This window comes from Drosophila mojavensis, unplaced genomic scaffold (assembly GCF_018153725.1).
Source record: "Drosophila mojavensis isolate 15081-1352.22 unplaced genomic scaffold, ASM1815372v1 contig_74, whole genome shotgun sequence".
Taxonomy (NCBI): Eukaryota; Metazoa; Arthropoda; class Insecta; order Diptera; family Drosophilidae; genus Drosophila; species Drosophila mojavensis.
The window spans coordinates 8,827,534-8,849,656 of record NW_025318899.1 but is presented as its reverse complement, the minus strand read 5'-3'; the positions used below and the strand labels follow the sequence as shown (position 1 = coordinate 8,849,656).

Below are 22,123 nucleotides of genomic sequence, written 5' to 3'. Positions count from 1 at the left end.
CACACGCTATAGAGTTGGAATCTGCTTACCTTTGTTGTGTGTGGATTTACCTAGGATCAGACGGTCGATACAGTCCGAACTGTTCGGTCGCAAGTAGTGCAAAATGAGTGGACTCTTAATCAGCTTTGCTGTACTTCTAGCACTCTTCAACTATGGGGCCGTCAACGGTAAGTGGAACTGTAGCAGTGCGACCTCAATTTGGCAGACATCCAACTGTGCTTAGGCAGTGATAGAATCCAGTTTATTTGCCAATCGGGAGCTAGAGGTGGAAGAAATACAAAGCCAATAAATTCTCTTTGTAGCCCGCACGGGCTATGGGCCAGGCGAACAGGATTGGGGCTTTGTGGATGTTCGAGAGGGCGCCCACATGTTCTACTGGCTTTACTATACCACAGCCAATGTCACCAAGTATGCCGATCGGCCCTTGGCCATTTGGTTGCAAGGTGGTCCAGGTTCTTCATCCACGGGCTTTGGCAACTTCGAGGAGTTGGGTCCGGTTGATTTATATGGCGACTATCGAGAGTGGACATGGGTAAAGGACATGAATGTGCTATTCATTGATAGTCCTGTTGGCAGTGGCTTCAGCTATGTGGATAGCTCTTCTTATTACACCACCACCAACAAGCAAATCGCTTTGGATCTGGTGGAGCTCATGAAGGGCTTCTATGCGTTGCATCCGGAGTTTAAGCAAACGCCTTTGCATATTTTCTGTGAGAGTTATGGAGGCAAAATGGCACCGGAGTTTGCTCTGGAGCTGTACTATGCCATACAACGAGGTGAGATCGAGAGCAACTTCCAGTCAGTAGCTCTCGGTGATCCCTGGACATCCCCCATTGACTCTGTGCTTTCCTGGGCGCCTTACCTGCTCCAGTTAGGCATTGTCGATCAGGATGGCCATGATAAAATCGAAGCCGCAGCTTTGAAGACCAAGAACCTGGTTGATGGTGAAAAGTGGACACAGGCCACACTTCAATGGAGCCTCACGCAATCGGTGGTACTCCGTGAATCGAAGGGTGTGGATTTCTATAATGTGGAGAAGCCCACACGCGGTGATAAGTATCTGAGGCTGTTGGCAGAAATGAATCCGGAAGGTGAGCTATGACTTTCCAAATTAATAAACTATTTCTAAAGCTGTATTTATAGAGCGCATGTATAATACCTTGGTGCATTTTGACATTAATGAGGATCGAGTTAAACTGCTAGAGGATCTGATGCGGGGACCTGTAACCGAAGCTCTTGACATAACCGACATCACGTGGGGCGCGCAACGTAAGACAACTTTCAACCAACTTATGGGCGACCTTATGAAGCCAGCTGTTCATATTGGTAGGTCGCTTTGACATATGTACATATGTATGTAGAAAGTATGAATATGCATATGTACATGTATTGTATATGGAATTGATATATTTTATAACAATATTGTGTTGGCATAGTTGAGGAGCTGCTCAACAGCACAACTGTTCAAGTTGGTGTCTATTCGGGCAGCTTGGACTTGATATGTGCCACGCTCGGTGCGGTCAACTGGATTGGCAGTATGAAATGGAATGATAGGGACAAATATTTGAGTAGCCCTCGCGTTGGCATAACCGTGGATCACGTGCTGGAGGGATACCAGAAAGCAGCTGGAAATTTCAGCATGTTCTGGGTAAAACGCTCCGGTCATATGTTGCCCGCTGACAATCCAGCTGCCATGTCACATATTCTGCAACATTATACGAAATTTGGTTTAGATAGGCGAGGACGTTTGTAATGAATCAAATAACGAATTCAATTTAAACATGTAACATACATAGTATATATATATATATGATTTATACAAATATAAACAGACAGTTAGTTATGCATGCTAAAGTTTAAATCGTTTTGATGCGATCGAATTGAGTCTTAAACAAGTTGAGTCAAATGTATATCAAATTCGTGCTGCCGTTCGTAAAGTTCTCGCATGCGCAATGCAATGCGAGAGCGAATTGGTAAATATAAATGGAAAATTGCAACCCTCTCTCGCTCTAGCCTTCATATACAAACGTGAGTGTGTGTGTGTGCTTGCGTTTGCTGCTGCCATTATCTGACGTTGTAGCACACACACACACATCAATACTCACTTACATACACGCACACAAGTTAAAGTGCGCGCTGCTTGGACGCTTATCACGAAGCTCTCCGCCGGCGCAGAAAAGTACTCTCAATGCGCATTCGCGTTCACACAACGAACAAACACACGGAGCAGCAGAATGAAAACGGCAGCCGCTGGCAGCGGGTGGGCAGCTATTTTTATACATATAAAACGCTGTTCTAGTCGGAAAAAATTTATAAACAATTGAACACGTGTGCGCATGCATTAACTCTGCTTCTAAACAACAATAAGAATAAAAAGTGTAAAGAAAAGTGCATACGAAACTACAAACAAAACGCCAGAAAAGAGAAAAAGAAAAATCAAGAACAGGCGACGTTTTGTTGCTGTCAACGCGCATAATCGTAGCCATCTCACACGGACGCACTCAGTCACACACAGACACACGCATACATATGTAGCCCACGTATGCATGTGTGCCCATAACAGAATCGTGCGTTAAAGAGAGCGCAGGGAATAGGTTGCAGTGCACAGGGTGAGTCAGCGCAGCAAAACAAAACAATAATGCTTAAAACAACAACGGGCAATAACATTTAGCGTATCGTTTTAGGTGCAATTAAATAATATAATTTTGAAGGAATTAAATAACCGCAAATACGGCAATGCGTGTGCGCGACAAACGCAAGCAGCACAAAGAGCAAAAGGCTCAAAAAGGCAGCGATAAACAAAAGGTAAACAATGTTATTTTTTTGCTGTGCTGATATTAACCTTGATGAGTTTGTCTTTGTAGCCAGTTACAGCTGATGTTGAGGAAAAGCCAATTAAACCAGCAACAACAGCAGCAGTGGTAACAGCAGCATCAACACCAATTGCAACAGCAACCAAAGCAACAGTAACAACATCCAAAGCGATAACGACAACAGCCAAAACACCACCAACAGCATCAAAGGCAACAGTAACGCGCCAGTCGCCACCATTGCCGCCATTGAATCCTTCGGATAGGATTGCTTTTGATAATCGCATCAAGCGAAAAAATGTCTTAGCGCTAAATGAAAAGGTGGCTGCTCTGCGAGAATATGATCGACAGCCGGTGTACAAGCATGTGGGCCGAATGTTCCACTGCAGTCCGGATCAGATCAAACGCATCGTGCAACAGAAGGAGCAAGTGATGCGGGCATGGGAGCAGCGCACCAGACGCTGCCAAGACAACAAAACGCAAGAACTGAAGGTGGTGAGGGTATCGATGCTGGGCAAGGCTGTCTTCGAGTGGATACGCCGCATGATGTACTACAAGGACTTCATCATATCGGATGGACTGATACAGAAGATGGCATTGCAATTCAAGAGCTCTATGGGCCTGAACAACTTCTTTCCGCATCAGGAGTGGTGCGACAAGTTTCGTACCACCTACGGCATACACCACAACGATACGAAACTATTGAAGTTTGCGTACTTGCACAGCTCCTCGGTGCAGATCAATGATATAGTCAAGGATGTGATGTCTGAGTGCACGCCAACTAAAGACGTGGCACCGGATCTTATGGACGAGGATGAAGAGGACGAGGAGGACTTCAACGCTACCGTCAGCAACAGCAGCCATCTGGACGACGACGAAGGTGACGTTGATATCGATGGTGGCGGCGATAGCTGCGATCTCGAGCAGCAAGATGTGAAGCCTTCGCTCAGTGAATTAAATGCTCAAATACTGCAACCGCTTCCACAAATTGTGCGACTGCCACAGGTGCCACCCGGCACTTCGCAAAAGGTGCTGCTGGCCACGCCTATCTTGCCACCAGGAGTAGCCCCTGCCGGGGCACAGACCATGACCATCATACCCCTGGCTACGTTGGCGCAGAGCATTACGCAGCGACCAGTGGTTACGCCACCGAAGAAACCAGTTATACCACCACCCAAGGTAGACATAAAGCAGGAGATCAAAACGGAGCCCACAGATACGGACGATCGGGAGGTGGAGCTGACGCTGGAGCTAGCGAAGCAGCAACAAGAGCAACAGCAGTTGCTGCAGCAGCATGCAGAGGAAGCTACTAGGGGGCAGCCAGTCGCTGAGCATGCAGCTGTGTGCATCAAGAAGGAATTGGACAGCGATGGCGAATACATCGACGATGACGATGATGACAACGGTGGCCGTTCCAGCGTTACATCCTTGGCTGAAATATTGGCCGCCAATGTGGATGATGAGAAGCAGTACATTGAGCAGACACGTGCCATGCGCCAGCACAAACGAAGTCGTAGTCCAGCGAGAGAGATTGACACGCCCATGATCACGTTGCCGCCCATGCCCACGTTGACTAAGGCGCCATCTCAGACGCCGACGGCGACTCCGCCTCCGCAGCAGCCGAAGCGTCGACGGCTGGAACAGGAGCAGCAGCTAATGCTGCAAACGCCGCAGCCGCATGACAAGAACAACAATGGTCAATCGATAATTAGCTGTGGGGAGGCTCGCAAGTACCTGAAGCTATTGAAAGAGTTTGCCACGTTCAGGAAAAACACGCGGCTTATTGAATTAACAACGCGCGCCGACGAAGTCCTGTGGGAGCTGGACGACGATAAGGATTAGAAGTAGTCATATATGATGGATGAGTGTACGGATATATGATACACGTGTATATTTAAGAGCTAGTAGCACATCTCGAAGATGCAAATGGATGCAATCAATCATAGAATACTTGTATATTTTTAATTACGTGTACTTTTACCAAATACAACAAACCAAATATAGCACCTACAAATTCAGATCAACTGTTGCATCTCTATAGACAGCTACTACAACTCATGCAAATAATCAAAAAATCAGTCCAAATATATGCGCTGCTTGCCAGTGCGCATGTCTGCCCTTAGTTGGTGGCCGCCGTTGTTGTTGCCGACAACAAGGCGAGGTTGCCACTCTCTTGCATTCGCTCACAGAATTAGCGTGCGCTCACCAATACGGGTACATGGTGTAATTGCATTTGTGTGTGCGTGCGTTTGTGCGGTGGGTGGCAATGCACGCAAGTGCTGTGCACAGGGTGACATTGTAAATAATTGTCCGAAAAAAATATGTTAATTAGCAGTAAACGTGTATGTAAATATCTATATGTACATATATGTATGCCATTAATTTACCAATGTAAATATTTAACATTACCACTTAGTGACATTACGCATGCAGCTTCAATTCACAGCACTAAATGCAACTGATTCAACTTAGGATTTGTCATTGCAATTGTGCTTGCTGTGTATTGAAACCCATGTATTAATGCATAGCCGGCAGCAAATTAACTAGTTTGCTTGATTCTTAGTGCGCATGTCTGCCCTTAGCTGCAGACTTAGCTTGGACAGGCAGCAAAACGGGCATTTCAAACATTTGTATACATACAAACGAACTTACATCCGTACTCATCTACGTACGTATGTGTATATACATTTGTATATATGTACATGTATGTATATACATATGTACATATGTACATACAATCAAACTTGCGTTTTGGCCATGTGGCACAGGGTGGTGTTGGTTACGCCGGGGCAGTTCATAATAAACATTCAAAACAAAACTTTCCATACAAAATAACGTTTTGATAGCAATCGTAAAGTTGTCTATACATTTGACCAATATATACATAACTGACTTGTATATAAGTAAATTAATGAATACATATCGTACCCATTACCTACACTCATGCATGCGTCAATGTACATACATATACACACACTCTCACACGCTTCCACGAACGTCTGTTGATTGATGGACAGTTTACCTAGCCGCACACAGAAATAAACGCAAAAGCAAAGTAACGCACACATACACACAAACATGCTGACACACAGACACGAAACTAATCAATCAATCAATCGACAACAAGCAGCGCTCACAGAGTCACACATCCACCGTCATCGTCGTCGTCAGTCTGTGATTGGTGTTGCCACGAGGAGGTTGTCCAAGTATGTGCATATTGTACATTTATTTAATACGCATTTAATAAGCTAAAAAGTAAGTGAATGATATAAATTGAAAACAAATCAAACATTTACTAAACATTTTCATATTAATAATATCCGCCTTCTGTGTAGTTTGCGCAAAACCTGTAACTCTGTTAACTTACAGAGCTCTGTTAACGCACATATAACGCGAAGTTGGCCGCACAAAATGTCAGGGCTGCTAGATCGATTTATTGCTAATAAGCGACAATTCTGGCGCGAGTTTTTGAAACTCTATCAAGACATGCCAGAACTGTGGGACGTTCATCATCCGGATTATAGGAACAAGGAATTAAGAAACGGATCATACGATATTTTACACAATAAACTAAGAGAGATTCAACCGACTGCAACTAAAAGCGATGTCGGGCGTCGCATAAACATTTTTCGTACAAACTATAGACGCGAACAGATGCGGATTTGGAAGCAACAAGAGTTGGGACTGCATGCGGACTTGTGCAAGCCCACACTATGGTTCTACGACAATATGAGTTTTCTGCTGACGCAGGAGTCCTTTCAGCGCAGAGCACGCAAGATGCGTTGCAAGCCCTATAATAAACCTCAACCAGCGTTAGATTTAAAATATAATGTAAGTTGCAGTTTGTGTATCACTATATATTGTATTGTATACTGATGTATATACTTTTGCAGTACATGATGGATCCATTGGACACTGGTGCAATGAATTCATTACCCAAGTTACCCACCAATGCATCCTCTGAACCTCCACCAACCGAGTTCAGTGAGAGCTTGCTGCTCAGCCCTAAGATTGAAATATTTGAAAATGATTTGGATACCATGCAGGCCGAGACTACGGAATCGAATGATGTTGGCAAAACGGATAATGTCGAGACAAGCGCTTCAGATCTTAACGAGCCATCATGTTCCACATCAACCACATTGACTGTTTTAAAGGGTTCTGCATCGCAGAAGTCAAACATTTCGTTAAGCGAATCCTCCGAGACGTTGGCCAAATCTTGGGCCATCCAATACGAAGAGATGGCCCCCACCCAGCGCATCCTGGCGCGCAAGGCAATCGCCGACATACTATTCGAGGGCTGCATGGGCAATCTGCGCATCAATCGCAACGAGCGATCCACTGTGGATAACTACTTGTGAACATGGACAGGCCGAGACATACTGTTAGTTAAGCTTCTTACTGTAAGAGAGCGTCAGGTCTATATTTGAATCTTGCCCATCAACAAGATTTATGGATATCGTCGCATTTCCGCGAAATGATCGTATGTTTATTTGCCAAATATTACAACTGAATTCGCTCTAGTTTCGAAAACAAAAAATAAATCAATTTCAATTTAAGCGTATGTATACTAACATACCATAACAAAATTAGAAGAACAACTTCTGTAAAGTTACATTTTTCGACAAAAGATCATTTCGGTGGAATGCGACGATATATGTATATCATATGTATCTAGAAATTCGCTAAGCCAAAGAACTTATTTGAGCTGTCATCAACTATGTTTCAGATGTCACTTCCTACAATTTTCTAAACACTAATAAAAAGCGAGTTGTAAAATCTTAATTAGCAAATTGTACAGGTGAGTGAAGCAGCTATGTATGTGTGTGTGAGCAGGTGTGTTGGCCACCCGTTCGTCAAGCAGGCTGCCGCCCATCCGGTGATGCACTTAACGCGTTTGCAAATGATTTGAGCAGCTGTTGCCACTGCACCTGTGCCTATGTCTGTGCCTGTCTCTGTGTTTGTGTGTATGCCTGTGTCTGTGTCTGAATGCCGCCTGCTTTGCCCATTTACCAGCCCAACCGCATGGAAAAATTCAAATCACGGCGAACGGGTTGCCCGAGCTGAGTAGATCAAGCTGCCTGCAACGGCTGGGGTCTAAGTCATTGCAGCATTTTGCACCTGTCGTCCTACGCATGTGAAAATCAAGCACAGCTTTAATTGATACAACAACAGCGGCTACAACTGACGAGGGGAGCCCACAACGGGGCCGAGCTGCTTCTGCCCAGTTGCTGCACGTGTTTGGCTACGACTAGGATACCGAAGTGGGATTTGAAGTAGGCCCAGGGGCTCGAGTCGCGGCAAAAATGTTGTAAAAAATGCGTTGAGCTGCGCAGCTGCTAGGCTGTGAGGTTGGGGCCAAGACTCTGCTTGGGGGAAAAACTGAGCCCTTGACAACAACAACAGCAGCAACAACAGCAACAGACGAATGCAACAACTGCAGCAACAACATGGCAAAGTCTCGCAGCCTTAAATGGGCATTGAAATTAAATGCAGCTGCTTTAATGACGCTGCTGCCTGCACTTGGGCTGCGTATCAAAATGGCCTAAACAAATCTGGGAATATGGCACAGAGACTGTTGCTCTGTTGCTCTGGCTCTGACTTCGGCTGGCTGGTGGGCGTTGCATGTGGCAGTTGTTGCATGGGCGTGGCGCCACAAACATGAAATGCATACAAGCGACTGCGCCGGTGGCCGCTGCAGCGTGGTGGGCGCCAGTTAACAAAGAAAACACTAACAGCAACATCGGCAACAACAACAACAACGGCAACAGCAACTTTTGCCTTTTTGGGCCGTTTAATGGGAGTTGCCGTTGCCTTTTTTGGTGCAACGAAATCAAGAAACAAAAATCTTTTTATCTCAAGTTGCTGTTGTTGTTTCTGCTGCTGCTGCTGCACAGATGATGTTGATGATGTTGTTTGCTCAGGTTTAACGTATTACGTTTATAAAAATAAATTCGAATTGAAATGCAATGCACACAGCAAATATCAAAAGACTTAAGCAACAAACTCATTATACCCGTCATCCATTGAAAATTGCTCTTAAAATGGTTTTTGTCTAAATTTAGGTAAAAGGCAGAAGCTGCCATGCCAGAGCTCCACCAAATGTTTGATCAAGACGACAAGCATCAATCCATGGCCGTCCACTCAGCTGTGTCTCAGAGAGAATAAGTTGCGCTTGAATCTAGCTGGATGCCATGTTCTAAAAATTTAATGTGAATTTCCTTTATGTATAGCTATAGTTAATCAATAACTTATTATCCCTGCAGGCAGGCGCACTGGAATGCAATATTCTATTCTTCAGCTGCAACTGTTGTTGGGGTAATTTGAACGAAGCCCTTCAGGCACGACTGGAGAAGCTTCAAATGCCGTTTAATAGCCATAAAGATGGCAGCAATTGAAAGCCTATATTTTCCAGAGGGATAAAGAGAGAGAGAGAGAGAGAGAGAGGGAGAGAGCGAGGTCAAGGCGAACAGCTGCCCGAGTTGCTGGTAAACTTAATGGGAAATTTGTAATATTCAATATAAATTGGCAGCTATTCGTCGATCACAACGCTTGTTGCAATCTGTGTAAACACAGACAGAGTAAACAAAGCGAACATTAAACAATAACAAATTACATTTCTCACGCGCGGCACGCGTCAGCAGTAAAACAACCCCCATAAGCATGGATGCAGGTGCAGCACACGCTTCCAGCGCATTTTAGGGGTGGCATTCGAAGAGCTTACCCACGAAGCGCTGCGATTCCGAAAAATCACACGAGAACTTGTGCAGTTGGCGGCAATGCGCCTGGGAACGCGCAAATCCATGGCCATGGCCAGGCCGATCATCGCCAGCATGTGAACTGTCCCTGGTAAAGTTGAAGTGAATAGAGAACGAGAGAGAAAGAGAGAAAAGGAGAGGTAGTGCGGTTGGGTAAATTGCTGGCCATCCGCTAATGAGACTGGGAATCAAACACGCACAGCGCTCAGAACCTTCTCTGGAGCGGAATGTGGGCGCGCCGACGCGTTTGTACGGCGTGACGAATAATGTGAGAATGAGAACTTTATTAAAACACACTCACTCTTTCGCTGCGATTTGTCTGCTATGCCCTGCAAAAGAGCAGAGCGTGGGGTGGCCTCTGCTGTTGTAGCTCGCAGCAAATACAATGGAACTTCAAATACAATGCTCGTTTATCTGAAATCTGTTTTGTCTTTTAAATAGCAGGAATGCAGAGTATGTGAACTCCTATGGGATTGCTTATCTATAAAATGCATGAAAACTTGGAGATTGAGATAGATAGATAGATGAATGGATAGAGAAATACATAGCTTATCTTTAATTATTAGCTTCATAGAGAGTAAATATGTTTTGAATATTACATATAAGGGTTTTAGCTCTGGGACTGAGTCATTAAATCAACATATATCTCTGCTTGATTTGGGTATTTCTTAACTGGTTAAGACAGAAGTTAAGGCCTTAGAAGATTAAAATTCAGTTCCTATTCCATTTCACTGAACTCCATTCTCATTCTATATATAAAACTTATTAATCTATTTACTACAGGGTATCTCTTGAGCGCTCACTCTGCTTTCTTTCGCATTACATTCGCCGAAAATTCTCAGTCGCTGCACATTTAGAGCATTCTGAAAATCGCTGAAATGCTTTTCACACGGACAGCTGTGTGTGAAAGAGCTCTCAACGTGGGACTGTGAAAATGAAAACGTTGAGGAAACAGAACAGAACTTTTTACACACACACACGCATACGTGGACAGACACATCTGTATATGGGTCACTGCGTCTGTATATGTTAATGAATTGGTCAACCATTCTGCTGGCTGTTGCTGCTGCTGGTTGCTGCTGCTGTTGCTGCTGCTGGTTGCTGCTGCTAAATGCGCATTACAATTAAAAATTAAAGCATAAGCTCCATAAAAGTTGACAAGCTAAACGCACAATTTGGCAGCAGCTGAAAAGTTTTGTGCTCTTAGCGGGTAGCCAAGCTCGAGCAAGAAAAAAACTGCAACAGAAAAAAAAAACAACTAAAATTGATGCGTTAATTAACGAAAAAAGGATACGGCGCCTTTTGATTTTTTGGGCGAAACTTTTATGGCCAGTCAGTGAGAATATAAAAATCACAAAAAAATAAATGGGAGATGGCCATATGTGTGTGTGTGTGTGTGTGTGTATATATGAAAAGCAAAAGCTGGCTTATTTTATGGGCCGGCGACACCTTTTAAGAGCGCCAATCGAATCAATGTTTTAACACGAGAATACCATTTCCAAAAGCGGGCTCATTAAGCACAGCCGAATAACCCGGATGCCAAAAAAAAAAAGAAGGAAAACAGAAAAAATAATAAAAAACATTTATAAAGGATTGCTCTGAATTCTACGAATGCTACGGCAGCTGCAAATAAAAAAGGAATTGAAATTGGAATTGGAATTCATATTCGTTTGATTTCACAATGCTGCGAAAGTGAAACCAGGCAGAAGCAGCAGGAGCAGGAGGAGGAGCAGCAGCAACAAAATGCCTCGATGCAGCCAACTGACATACATCTACCTGTAGCTCCTCTTCTTCATCTTCTGCTGATGCTGCCTCTTTTTGTTGCCCCCAAAAACAAAAAACAAAACTTTGACAAGCAAAGGCACTGGACAAGTTTTGGCAATTTGAAAATCTCTGCGCTAATTACCAAGCAGCCGGGCAGAAGGAGCCATCGAAGAGCAGCTGCTGCTCCTGCTGGTGCTGCTGCTGCTTTCGTCTTGGCCTGGCTAATTGAACTCATCAATTTGGTAGCTAATGAAGTGGCTGCCAGTGGAGCAGCAGCTGAGATGCTGAACTGTCGCCTCGCATTTGCAACTGCAATTCGTGAGGCGTGCTCCGCTTTTGCCAACGCTCGCCGATTGTTGGGGCCTGATAAGAAGTCGCATAAAACACAAAATGCCAAGTGCTTCCTGCACATGGTAAAAGCCGCCAGCTACCGGCGGCCATTTAATTAGCAGGTTAATTGCCCATGAGGCGGCGCATTTTGACTGCCAGCAACTTCATTAATAACTTGACTTGAGCAGCAGACGCCAACTGCGGCAACAACAGCAACAACAGCAACAACAACAACAGCAGCAACAGCAATAGCAACAGCAACTTCAACTGCAGCTCCAACAGCATTTGTCATAGACAAAGACCCGTTTGGTGAGTCGCTATCGATACGTGGAGACAAATGACAAATGATATGTTGACAGCGTCGCAGCATCAGCAGTTGCTAAATTTTGACACTGGCTTATCGCGGCGGCTGAGATTGCGACTAACTGGACAGCAGACGCATCTGCCAATTGCTCATTGCAAAATATTGTGAAATTGCGATAACCGAGCAGCAGCAGCAGCGGCAGCAGCAACAGTTAGGCCCAGTCAATGCAAACAGCGAACAGCCAGTAGCAGCAGGAGCAACAGGAGCAGCAGCAATATTTCATTGTTATCTGGATCAGTGAAGGTCTTTAAGTGCCCTAAGTAGCTGACTCTTAAAGCTGCCCAGCATCGATCATCGTTGATGCAATTTATCAACAGCATAAGCAAAGTGATTCGCCGGAGCAACGATAATGCGGAATGTGAAGGATTAAGTACTTAATGTGTCGCATCTTCTTCGTGGGACTCAAGAGAGGGATTTAAATATTTATTCAAGCTTTTACCTGCATGCGATAATATATTTTTGATTGATTTATATGTTTATATTTTCATTTTTATTTATTTGTCAAATATAAACTAATTTATTGTGAAATATCTGTCTCCTGCTTCTTTTATATTATATATTTGCAAAATTTTGTTCTCTCTCGATATAAATTTTTCCCAACAATTTCTCTCTTTCTGATTTCCATATAAATTCTTTATGCTATCTCGTAATATTAATTAAAGTTTTTAAGCTGCTCTACTGTCCTCGTTTCCCCTGCTCATTTCTCCTCCCCAAGTCGCTTACCCCAGTGTAGAGTTCGCTGCCACCCCTCATAGCCCACACAGAGAGTCGAGTGAAACCCACCCCTCAATGCAATCCACAGAGAAAACTCTACGCTTACCCCTGCCTATTGCCCCTCAAACACCCCAGGCATTGCCCTTGCGCATGCGCGCAGTGCTGTTGCCCCTGCTGGGAAAATCCAGTGGAGAGTTGCTCGCAGAGAGCAGTGAGCGCCGACGCGACTCGGTCGGTCTTCAGCTTGAGAGCGAGCGTAGAAACACGAATGACTTAAGACACAAACGCGAGCTTCGGCTCCAACAAGAACGAAGCGCTCATAAGACTCTCAGCGCTTATGTGTGTGTGTGTGTGTGTGGTTGACTGGTGACTCAAGTGCCATGCCCAGATGCTATGGATAGAGCCTACGCTCTGCGCATGCCACAAGCAACGAATTGCATTTGTAATCATGCGGAAATGATCGCGTTGACCTTTCAGCAAGTTGCCGTCTTAACTCTTAAGGCTGAAGTCTCAAGACTGCATTCTGACTCTGTTTATCTGTCTGTCTGTCCGTCTCTTTGTATATATCTCTGTCTGCATTCCGCGGTTGCAATCTGCAAACTTATGATGACTGTTGGGCCAACTGCTGTGGGCCGGCTACCCGTTCTCATCTGCAGCCTCATCTGCTGCCTCATCTGCAGCCTCATCTTCGGCTGCAGCAGTTGGCCGCGTTATTTGCATGATGTGGCGACCTTTTGATCTGCATCGGCGTTCAGTCAATACAATTATTGATTTGCTCAGCCTTTCTCCTCAACCAGGCCGTGCCAGATCTCGCCAAGGTGAATCTGAACCCTGTGGCCGCAATTTGCGGCTGACGTGCCTTCGCCTTTTGCACTCTGGCAATCAGCTTGAACTGCGCCGCTGAAAGATTGGCCTGCCAGCCTACGTGCATCCACATCCATTGCGTGTTCATCCCTGGACCGCAATTAGTCACTCACTCAAGGGATTAACGTGCTGCAGCCGCACCGGCAACCCATGGATCACTTTATTAAAGAGCTGCGGCTGCTGCTGCTTGCCCGGCTAAGGCACATTTATATAAATGGCATTTTAATCAAAATTGTCGCCCGCGGTCGTTTATTAATATCGGGCATTATGAAAACAAATTGCACGGACAGCGGCGTTGATGGCCAGCAACAGCGAAGCTAACAGCAACAGCCGCAACAACAACAACAACAATGTTAGCGACGTCTACAAATTAAAGCTGCCTAAATGTTAAACAATTTACACCGGACACACACACACGCACACACACACACAGCCTTCTTCGTCTGGGCAGCGACGAGCCGGTGTCGTGCATTAGTCAGCCAGGGTTAAGCCAAAACTCGTCTCCATTCTGGCCAAGTGGCTCTTGGTCAAGTGGTCTGGCCAACTGGGCAACTGGCCAGCCTCTAGTCTAGTTGATTTAATTTCAACGTCACGTAGTCCTCGCCGTAGTCGTCGTCGTCGTCTTCGTCTGATTTGAATGCATTTTTTCTGTGGCCGAGCATCTGAAATTACATGCCCCAAACCTGACTGCCAAATGAGAGCTGCAAACTGGGAACTGCAAGCTGGGAACTAGGCACCGGATTTCGAGGTCATGGGAAAAACAGTTTTCAGTTTCTCGTATTTACTTAGCGTTTTTTATTTATTTTCATTTTGCATGCAATTCGCGAACTGCCGCCCAATATCTTCAACAAAGATCATATAAATAAAATACTTGAATTGCAAACATTTTGAAAATTACTTTTATGGATGTCAATATAAATACTCAATTTTTGATGATAAGATAATAAAGTTGTAGTTGCATGGAGTCGACTAGTAGGTTGACCTGTTCAGAGACAGAAGAGTATGGAAAGAAGGAGGTGAAGTAGGCATCAGGGAGGAGGAAGAAGAGAGAGAGAGAATAATGAAAAGATTTAAACGATAAACGATTGAGTACGCCGAGGAGAGGGAGATGAGGAGAAGAATGTGGTAGATTATTTTCTGTGCGATTCTCAATAGTTATATGATTATAGAGATAAGTGAATCAAACAAAGCTATCGATATATTTGTTCTACTTATATGTTTGTTTTTACCTAAAGCTTTCATTCGAACATTTTGTCTGCAGCTCTTAATTGTCTCCCACATTTTGGTCTAGAAATCAATCAATCGCAGCTGGACTATGAAATTGCCCTTGCACAATCTTGTTGTTAATTCGCCGTCGAAGTCGTTTGGGTCTGACAAACCGAGCTGCGAGCTGTAAACGCCGGCAATTGCGGCAAATTGAAATGCATTGAACCTTTCCAGAGACCAATTGAGCGCCCACAGCGAACAACAAGACAAATTTGGAGCTGTTAGTCGCAATTAGAGGATTGTGACTTGGACCTGGGCACATGGATTGTCTGTCTATCTGTCTGAGTGGCTGCTTGGCTGGTCGAAGCTGTCGCCAACGCCATTGATTTTGCTATTTCATTCCCACACACACACACAGACACAGACACACACATACACGAGAAATCTATCGACAAAAGCAAACACGAACAAAAGAGATTTGAATGCGTTTCCTGTTTCGGGAACAATTCAAATTAGCCAAACAAATGCGAACGTGAGAACTTCAATTGAGCTTGAAAAGTGTTAGATGAGCTGGCAGCAAGTGGCAGCAGGGATTACACATTCATTCAGTCAGCCGAACAAAGAAAGGATAGGCAAAAAGGACTTGAGATGGGCCACTTGGCAGCATCTGCTCTTGACGCACATGGCCCAAGACTTTGCCTGCGCCAGCTGCGCAGCTGGCTTTTTCTTAATAATAATCGAATTGAGCTTAAATATTTGTGCCTTTATGTTAAAATGTGCTATAAAAATGTTGATCGTAAAAGTGCGATAAAAGCGTATAATAAAATTGAACTATAAATGTAATTTCTTTTTCTTTTTTTCTTTTTTAGTGTAATTTCTTTTTCAATTTGCAGTTGGCGCTCGTAAATAGTTTTGTTAATTTGTGCTTCAAATCAAAAACAAATAATAAAAGCATGTGCAGCTGCGCGCATTTAAGATCAATAAAAAAATTATACACGTACTCATAAAGTAGATAAGTGTGTTTGTATGTGTGTGCCATGGCTGCAATTAAATATCAATTAAAAAATTGCAATGCAAATGCGCACGCACCCAAAAGTGCCAAAACGTAACGAAAGACTTAAGGCACAAACTTGACATGCGTGCGGTTCACCTTCAGACCCCTCGCAGCGTGTGTGTATGTAAATTATATACACATGGATACACCATACATATGTATACACACACACAGACATACAAGCAAAACACATTCGCAACGCACTTAAGACGCAGAATTTATGAGTTGGCCAACGGACAAAACGACAAACTTTATTAAAAAATTACGAATTCATATTTAATACACTAAGAAGCGAGTAATATGACTATGAAATGAAATATGTGACATTTAGTTATAACTATTAATTAATTTGTATTAATTAAAGTCAGTTGATATACAAGGGTAGGGTCTGACTTTACCTGCTCCAGCCTAGGCGACTTTAATCATTAGTGGAAAAACTTTTGGAATGCTGTATGAATCAGAGGGCATTACAGGTTTATTAAGAACCACAAATATGAGTATATATAATTTGGATTAATATAATATAGTTCAGATTATAAACACAAATCCAAAACTGCAGATAACCAATTAAAAATATGAAAAATCTGCCTTAAGGTCAAGTTCTTACAGGGCAAGTTCCTTCGACAAGGGCATTCAACAGTCAATATTTACACAGAATTGCCTTCTCTACTTGCTATATTTTTTGGCCTACAGTCACAAGTTCAAGTCGTTTGTCATTTGCACACCCTGAGACTGGGAGCTTGGGCACTGCGACTGCGATTCTGAGATTTGTTGTGGCATTTGCATAAATGAATGCATCTTTAAATGGCTACTGGCACAATGTAATGCTACAGCTGCTGGCATACGGAGTAATTAGAATCTAGACTTTTAATTATGTAGCAAATGCCAATGGAAACTAAAAGCTAAAGCCAAAGCCAAAGCCAAAGCGAACAGTTACTCATATTGCAGCTGTCCGAAGTTTAGCTAAGCCTCGCAATAAATGTGCTAAATGGCTTATGTAATTACCGCTTAAATGTTTAATTAAATGAAATTGAGTCATTAAACCGATTTCTGTGAGGCATTGCTGCATAAGTTAGTTAATAACTAAAGCATAAACGAGGCCGGGAATGTCGCTTGGCTAATCAATCTTTAATCTATTTAATTTATTTCAATATATATGCATTTAGTAAATAATTAATTGCATTTCGTAACCAAGCTCAGCTGCCTGACATTCATTTGAAATTAGCAATTAGTCAAACAAAATGTTAATTTCGCTCTAAAAATGAAGATAAATGCAAAGTTAGCTAACATATAGAAGAGCCGATTTTAACAGTTTTCTGTTAAGCTTAACAGCTTGCCTTAGACTTTTATAAACAGCGAACAGAACCTATTAACAGTTTGCTATTGAGGTTAACAGTTTGCTGTTAGATTCAATAAAAGTTAAATTTATTTAAATTTGAAGCACTTTTAAATGGCAGCTTGATCCGAGAAGTATAATCAAACCGATTAAATATGCATATAGATTATCTGTACAGTAATGCCAAAGCTTGTCGCAAAGCCATCAGTTGCCATTTAAATGTAGTTTACTGCAGCAAATATTTATGTGGAACTCAAGTTGAGCTCAGCATTAATTTTGATAGTTTTCTAGTTTGTCTGGCAGCTAGAGTTGCAACAAATGTAGTTGCGTATCGTTTTGCTTAGGCCGTGCTGCCACTTCGAGTTGCACGCCCTCAAGTCTCGAGTCGAGTCACGCTGCAGCAGCAGTCGAAGTATTTGGCTTTATCTGGTTGTCTATAACTCGTATCTTTGCTGCCAGTGGCCTGTGGCCTAAATGGCTGGCAAAACATTTTTGAACAGGCAAAGCCAAGGATTTTGTTGCGTCTGCTGCGACGGAGTTGGCGGCCCACGGCGCACATTTGGCGCCATTGAAATTTAACAACATGCAACAAAGAATTGGAGCTGCAACAACAAGCAGCACAGAGCAACAGCAACAGCAACTGCAATAGCAACAATTGCAGTTTTGTCTTACAGAGAGCTACACTGATCTGCATGTCCACGATTTGGTTTTCGGTTTTGGTTGTGGAGCTCTATTTGGTAAAGCGATTTGCCAGCTTGGTGCCAAGTTATGCGGCGCCACAGCTGCCACAGCATCAGCAGCATCAGCAGCAGCAGCAGCATCCAATGCTAATGTTGCTGTTGCAGCTGCAACACTGTCAATGCCAATGCCATTGCGTTTGTCATGGCATAGACATTGCCAAACAACGTCAACATTTTGGACAACCGGCAAACAACAAGGACACATTATCAAAAGCGCCGCATTTGCTTCCGCCATCATTAATAATATAAGTAGTTGCTGCTGCTGCTGCTGCTGCTGATGTTGCTGATGTTGGTGCAGCTGATGTTGCTCTTGTTCTGAATTGATGCTGTCTTCGTCCTCGTTTGCTGGCAGCAGCAACAGTTGCTGTTGCTGTTGTTGCTGTCATTTTGCAGCGGACTTTTAATTTATTTATGGCCGAGGATGACTTGCCAACTGTTTGCATTGCCGACATGCCGACAGTCCGCTCCTCCCTCTCCCTCTCTCTCACTCTCTGTCTATTGCTCACCCTCTCTCTCTCTCACCTAAATAGCAATTAAGCAAACAATTTATAGCTAAAATGTTGCATTTAATTAATGTTCGAATTGCACGCAGAAATTAGCAAACATATGTGAGCCACAAACCCAGAGACCTCACCAGCAAACCCCACGTTAACCCTCTAGCCGGCAGCCATACGTTACCCCCCACCCTCCCCTCATGCAAACTTGAGCAGGACTTTTGTTGAACGCCAGCAATTTAAATAAAACTTTTGCTTAATTGCATCGCATCTGGAGCTGTAAAAAACTCTCGAAATCGGTTGCATGTTGCATGCTGCTGTTTCACCTCCCTCCCCACTCTCTCTCTCTCTCTTTCTCTCAATCACGTTGTCGATGCTACCTACCCCGCCCTGTCGTAGCCCCTCTGGGGGCTAAAGCCGACTGCCGTTTGTGATTTTGCGCTGATCGTTAATTTAAATTGAACACATTTTGGACATGGACTCGGCCTCTCGGCAGTCAGTTGGCGCTTTAATTGCAGAGCCAGTCAGTCGCAGATGCACCTCCCCTCTCACTGCCCTCTCTCCCTGTTAAGCCACGTCTTAAGTCTCGGCTAAACGATTTCGTTTAATGCAAGTGCCCATCATTTTGGGCCACTGCACGTGCTGAAAGTGATTTTGTTGCTTGCTGCCCGCCGGATATTTTGGTCATGGCGAACCGGCAATTAAAGCAGCATCTGAATACTCCTACCTACCGCACCGCCCCACTCCCCTATCGGCTACCCCTACACCATGGGGCTGGCCTGCTGCCTAATGAGTTTTTAATTGGCCTGTGCCACATCGTCCTGCGCTTTAACTAATTTGTCGATCGTAGCTAAAATGCATTTTTTTTTTTGTATTCTTCTCTTTTATATCAAAGCGACTTTCTTCAGTTGCTCTTGGGTAATTTCGTTGGCAATCAGGTAAGCAGGTAACCCGACCTGATTGAGCCATCAGGCAGCTGCCATGCCTGATCGGTGCGTAACTCGAGCTGCTGCTTCTTTCTAAGCTTTGATTCGCACCTTGCACCAAACAGTAGATGCTCTGCCAGCTGTTTGAGAAAGCACTTTGAAGACACACAGGGTATGCCTATGGGTATGTCCGACTAGAGGTTATCCTGAACTCCATGATCTAGGTCATTATAAGCTGTACGTATGCTATTTGATTATGCCGGCCTTTTACAATGTAAGTATGAGTACTTCAATGGGGAGTGACAGGCTAATAAATACCCTGCTTATTTGAAATGAACAGTCCTTTATTATATTATTTAATTCTTCTTCAATTAAAATAATAAATTCATCCTCATTTTCTGTTGTTCGACTAGAATTTCTGTTAAATAAAATTCTTATTTGTTTATGAAATGGTTATTTCTGTTTTCTTAATGTGCTCAGCTCTCGCGTTTCTCAAATTTGGGATCGTAAAATACATTTCTTTTTCAACTTAAAAATCAAGCAAAAGTTTTACTAAATTTTAGCTGGCAAGTTAATGTTATGTCGTTGCCTCCTTCTGCTGCTGCTGCTGCTGCTTCTGCTGTCGTCTGCCAAGACTCAGTCTACCTTTGTCCAAGTTATTTTGATTTCAATTCCTGTCTGCAGCGACGATATGGTTGGGCTTTGAGTGCGTTTGCGTGTTCCTCATCATTTGTTTGCAATGAAAATAACACCAACATAAACAACGATCGACAGGGTCCAACTGGGTCCAGCTTCAGTTCGAGGAGCAGGCATTAAAATGCATAAAACCCGCTGCGCATGCGCTTCCACTTGGCAATGGCCATTGTGGAATGGCCATGTCCTGCACTGTCCCTGGCGCCACACCCTGCTGTGGCCCAGACCGAGACAAAAGCCGCAGCGAACGAGCCTCGATGCCGCACTCGTAGGCGGCAGTTGCGTTGATTTGTGGCAGTCCGAAAGGTAATCGGCCTCTAAGTTATGTCAAAGTCTGAGACAGTTTCTTAATTGCATTTCGTGGCCAGCCAAAGCTGCTTAACATTCACCTGAAATTAGTTATGCGAAAAATCATATTTAAAGTTCTAAAACAGAAGCCAGAGCAAAGCTTTAGCACTTTAAAATTAGTTAACATTGCAGTGATCTGGTTTTAACAGATTACTGCTAAATGTTGCAGCTGTCAATAAGCATAATTTCATTTGCAGCTCGTTTTATTATGATGAATAGTAAAAAGTACTTAACAGTTTAATAGGTTAACAGCAGTTATTGAAAATCTATTAACAGCATGCTGTTAGATTTAATATCTATTAAATCATTTGCAGTGCTCTCAAATCTTACATTACTTATAAATTTCTGCTAGATGAACATAATTTTTATTAGCTTTCTTTAGAGCTGCTAATAACATTTATATCCAGCATTTGCATTAGGATTTATTTGAATGCTGAGAGAGCATTTATTTGTATTTCTTTTCTGCAGTTTTATCACATTTTTTCTCATTTAATTCAACTTCCTACGTATTTTTTAATCTTTACAAAAAATGTTAAGCTCTTTCTTTTCAAAATTCTCATTTAATCCTTGATTTGAAGCACTCAGCCCAAAAGAAAAAAGCCTGGGCATTTCGCCTTCTCGAATTTCATGTTACGATCTCCTTTTTTATGACCCAAAATGCCGAAAATATTTTACAGTTTATTATGGCTGATTGAAATTTGTGGTGCCCCGTCGCGGCACCAAATTGCATCAGAGTGCAAATGTGTGTTTGATGCGGCTGCAGGTGTTGAAGCAACTGCATTTTTATGATAAGATAGCGCCCCAAAAAAGGCGAAACTTTAATGAGCCAAAGGGCAGAGGCCTGTCGATGGCCACCGCAACAGCAGGGGGCTAAACTTGGAGCTCGAGCTGGAGCTGGAGCTCGAGCTGATGACGCTGCTGCTGCTGTTGTTGCATCCCATGGCGAGGCCATAAAGATTATAACGTAAAACGTTTAAGTGCCGTTTCAATGGAATGGGAATTATATAACCAGGTGAACCAAAGATTGAAGAGAATATAATCGGGTAGAAGTTTTCCTCAGGGGCAACAACTGGAGAAAATTGCAACTGCAACCGCAACAGTGGGATTGCAGCTCAACGCCCACGCACGCACAACAATGTTGCGGCTGTTGTTTCTATTGGCTCGCAAATTGAGTTTGCAGTGGCTTTTGTTTGGCTTCGCCTGCCTAGACAAGTGCGTGGGCCTTGTTGCATGCCCCATTCCCGACAGCAATAGCAGCAGCTGCTGCCTGCCTGCCTCCTCTAAAAGGGTTTTCGACCAGGCTAGGAGCCGGCCTTACTCTGTGTCTCTCTGTTCCAGGCGACATCTGCGCCAGCAATCTAAGCCAAATGCGCAGACAACAACGTCGACAACGTTTGCTCGCTTCATATAAGGCAAACAGAGTCTACTGCCTCCACTCCGCGCAACCCTCTCACCTGTCTGCGGCCATTCCAGCCTCATACCTTGGCGTACATTGCTGTGCAGCTGCAGTTACTCGTAAAGTGCTCTGCCTTGGCTCATTTATGGCGTTGCCTGTCAAATCTGCAGAGGATGGGCAATGGGCAGTGGGCAGTGGGCAGTGGGAGAGTGGAAGGCGGAGTGTGCTAAGGCCTGCAGGTGTTCCATAGACTGATGGGCGCCATTTCAAATGCCATTGCTTAGCTGGGTGGGACGCAGCCACGCCCAAGCTCATTTAAAGGCGCC

The 22,123-nt window shown here is 43.8% G+C and overlaps 3 protein-coding genes across 4 annotated transcripts; all 3 read left to right on the top strand.

Moving 5' to 3' along the window:
• Positions 1–55: 55 nt before the first annotated feature.
• LOC6581858 (retinoid-inducible serine carboxypeptidase) lies at positions 56–1,854 on the top strand. Its single transcript, XM_002007544.4, has 4 exons — positions 56–167; positions 303–1,091; positions 1,144–1,326; positions 1,437–1,854. The coding sequence occupies exons 1-4, from the start codon at positions 104–106 to the stop codon at positions 1,751–1,753; spliced, it is 1,353 nt and encodes a 450-aa protein (XP_002007580.1). The 5' UTR covers positions 56–103; the 3' UTR covers positions 1,754–1,854.
• A 342-nt stretch (positions 1,855–2,196) lies between these two features.
• On the top strand, positions 2,197–4,828 carry LOC6581857. 2 transcript variants are annotated; one of them, XM_015162110.3, is made up of 3 exons: positions 2,197–2,609; positions 2,685–2,805; positions 2,865–4,828. In XM_015162110.3, the coding sequence occupies exons 2-3, from the start codon at positions 2,737–2,739 to the stop codon at positions 4,650–4,652; spliced, it is 1,857 nt and encodes a 618-aa protein (XP_015017596.1). In that variant the 5' UTR covers positions 2,197–2,609; positions 2,685–2,736; the 3' UTR covers positions 4,653–4,828. The 2 variants fall into 2 exon arrangements, with proteins under 2 accessions (XP_015017596.1, XP_032587123.1); XM_032731232.2 differs by having other exon boundaries at positions 2,672–2,805.
• A 774-nt stretch (positions 4,829–5,602) lies between these two features.
• LOC6581856 lies at positions 5,603–7,595 on the top strand. The gene is made up of 3 exons (XM_002007542.4): positions 5,603–6,065; positions 6,146–6,641; positions 6,704–7,595. Exons 2-3 carry the CDS (start codon positions 6,222–6,224, stop codon positions 7,169–7,171), a joined length of 888 nt encoding a protein of 295 aa, XP_002007578.1. The 5' UTR covers positions 5,603–6,065; positions 6,146–6,221; the 3' UTR covers positions 7,172–7,595.
• The last annotated feature ends 14,528 nt before the right edge of the window (positions 7,596–22,123 follow it).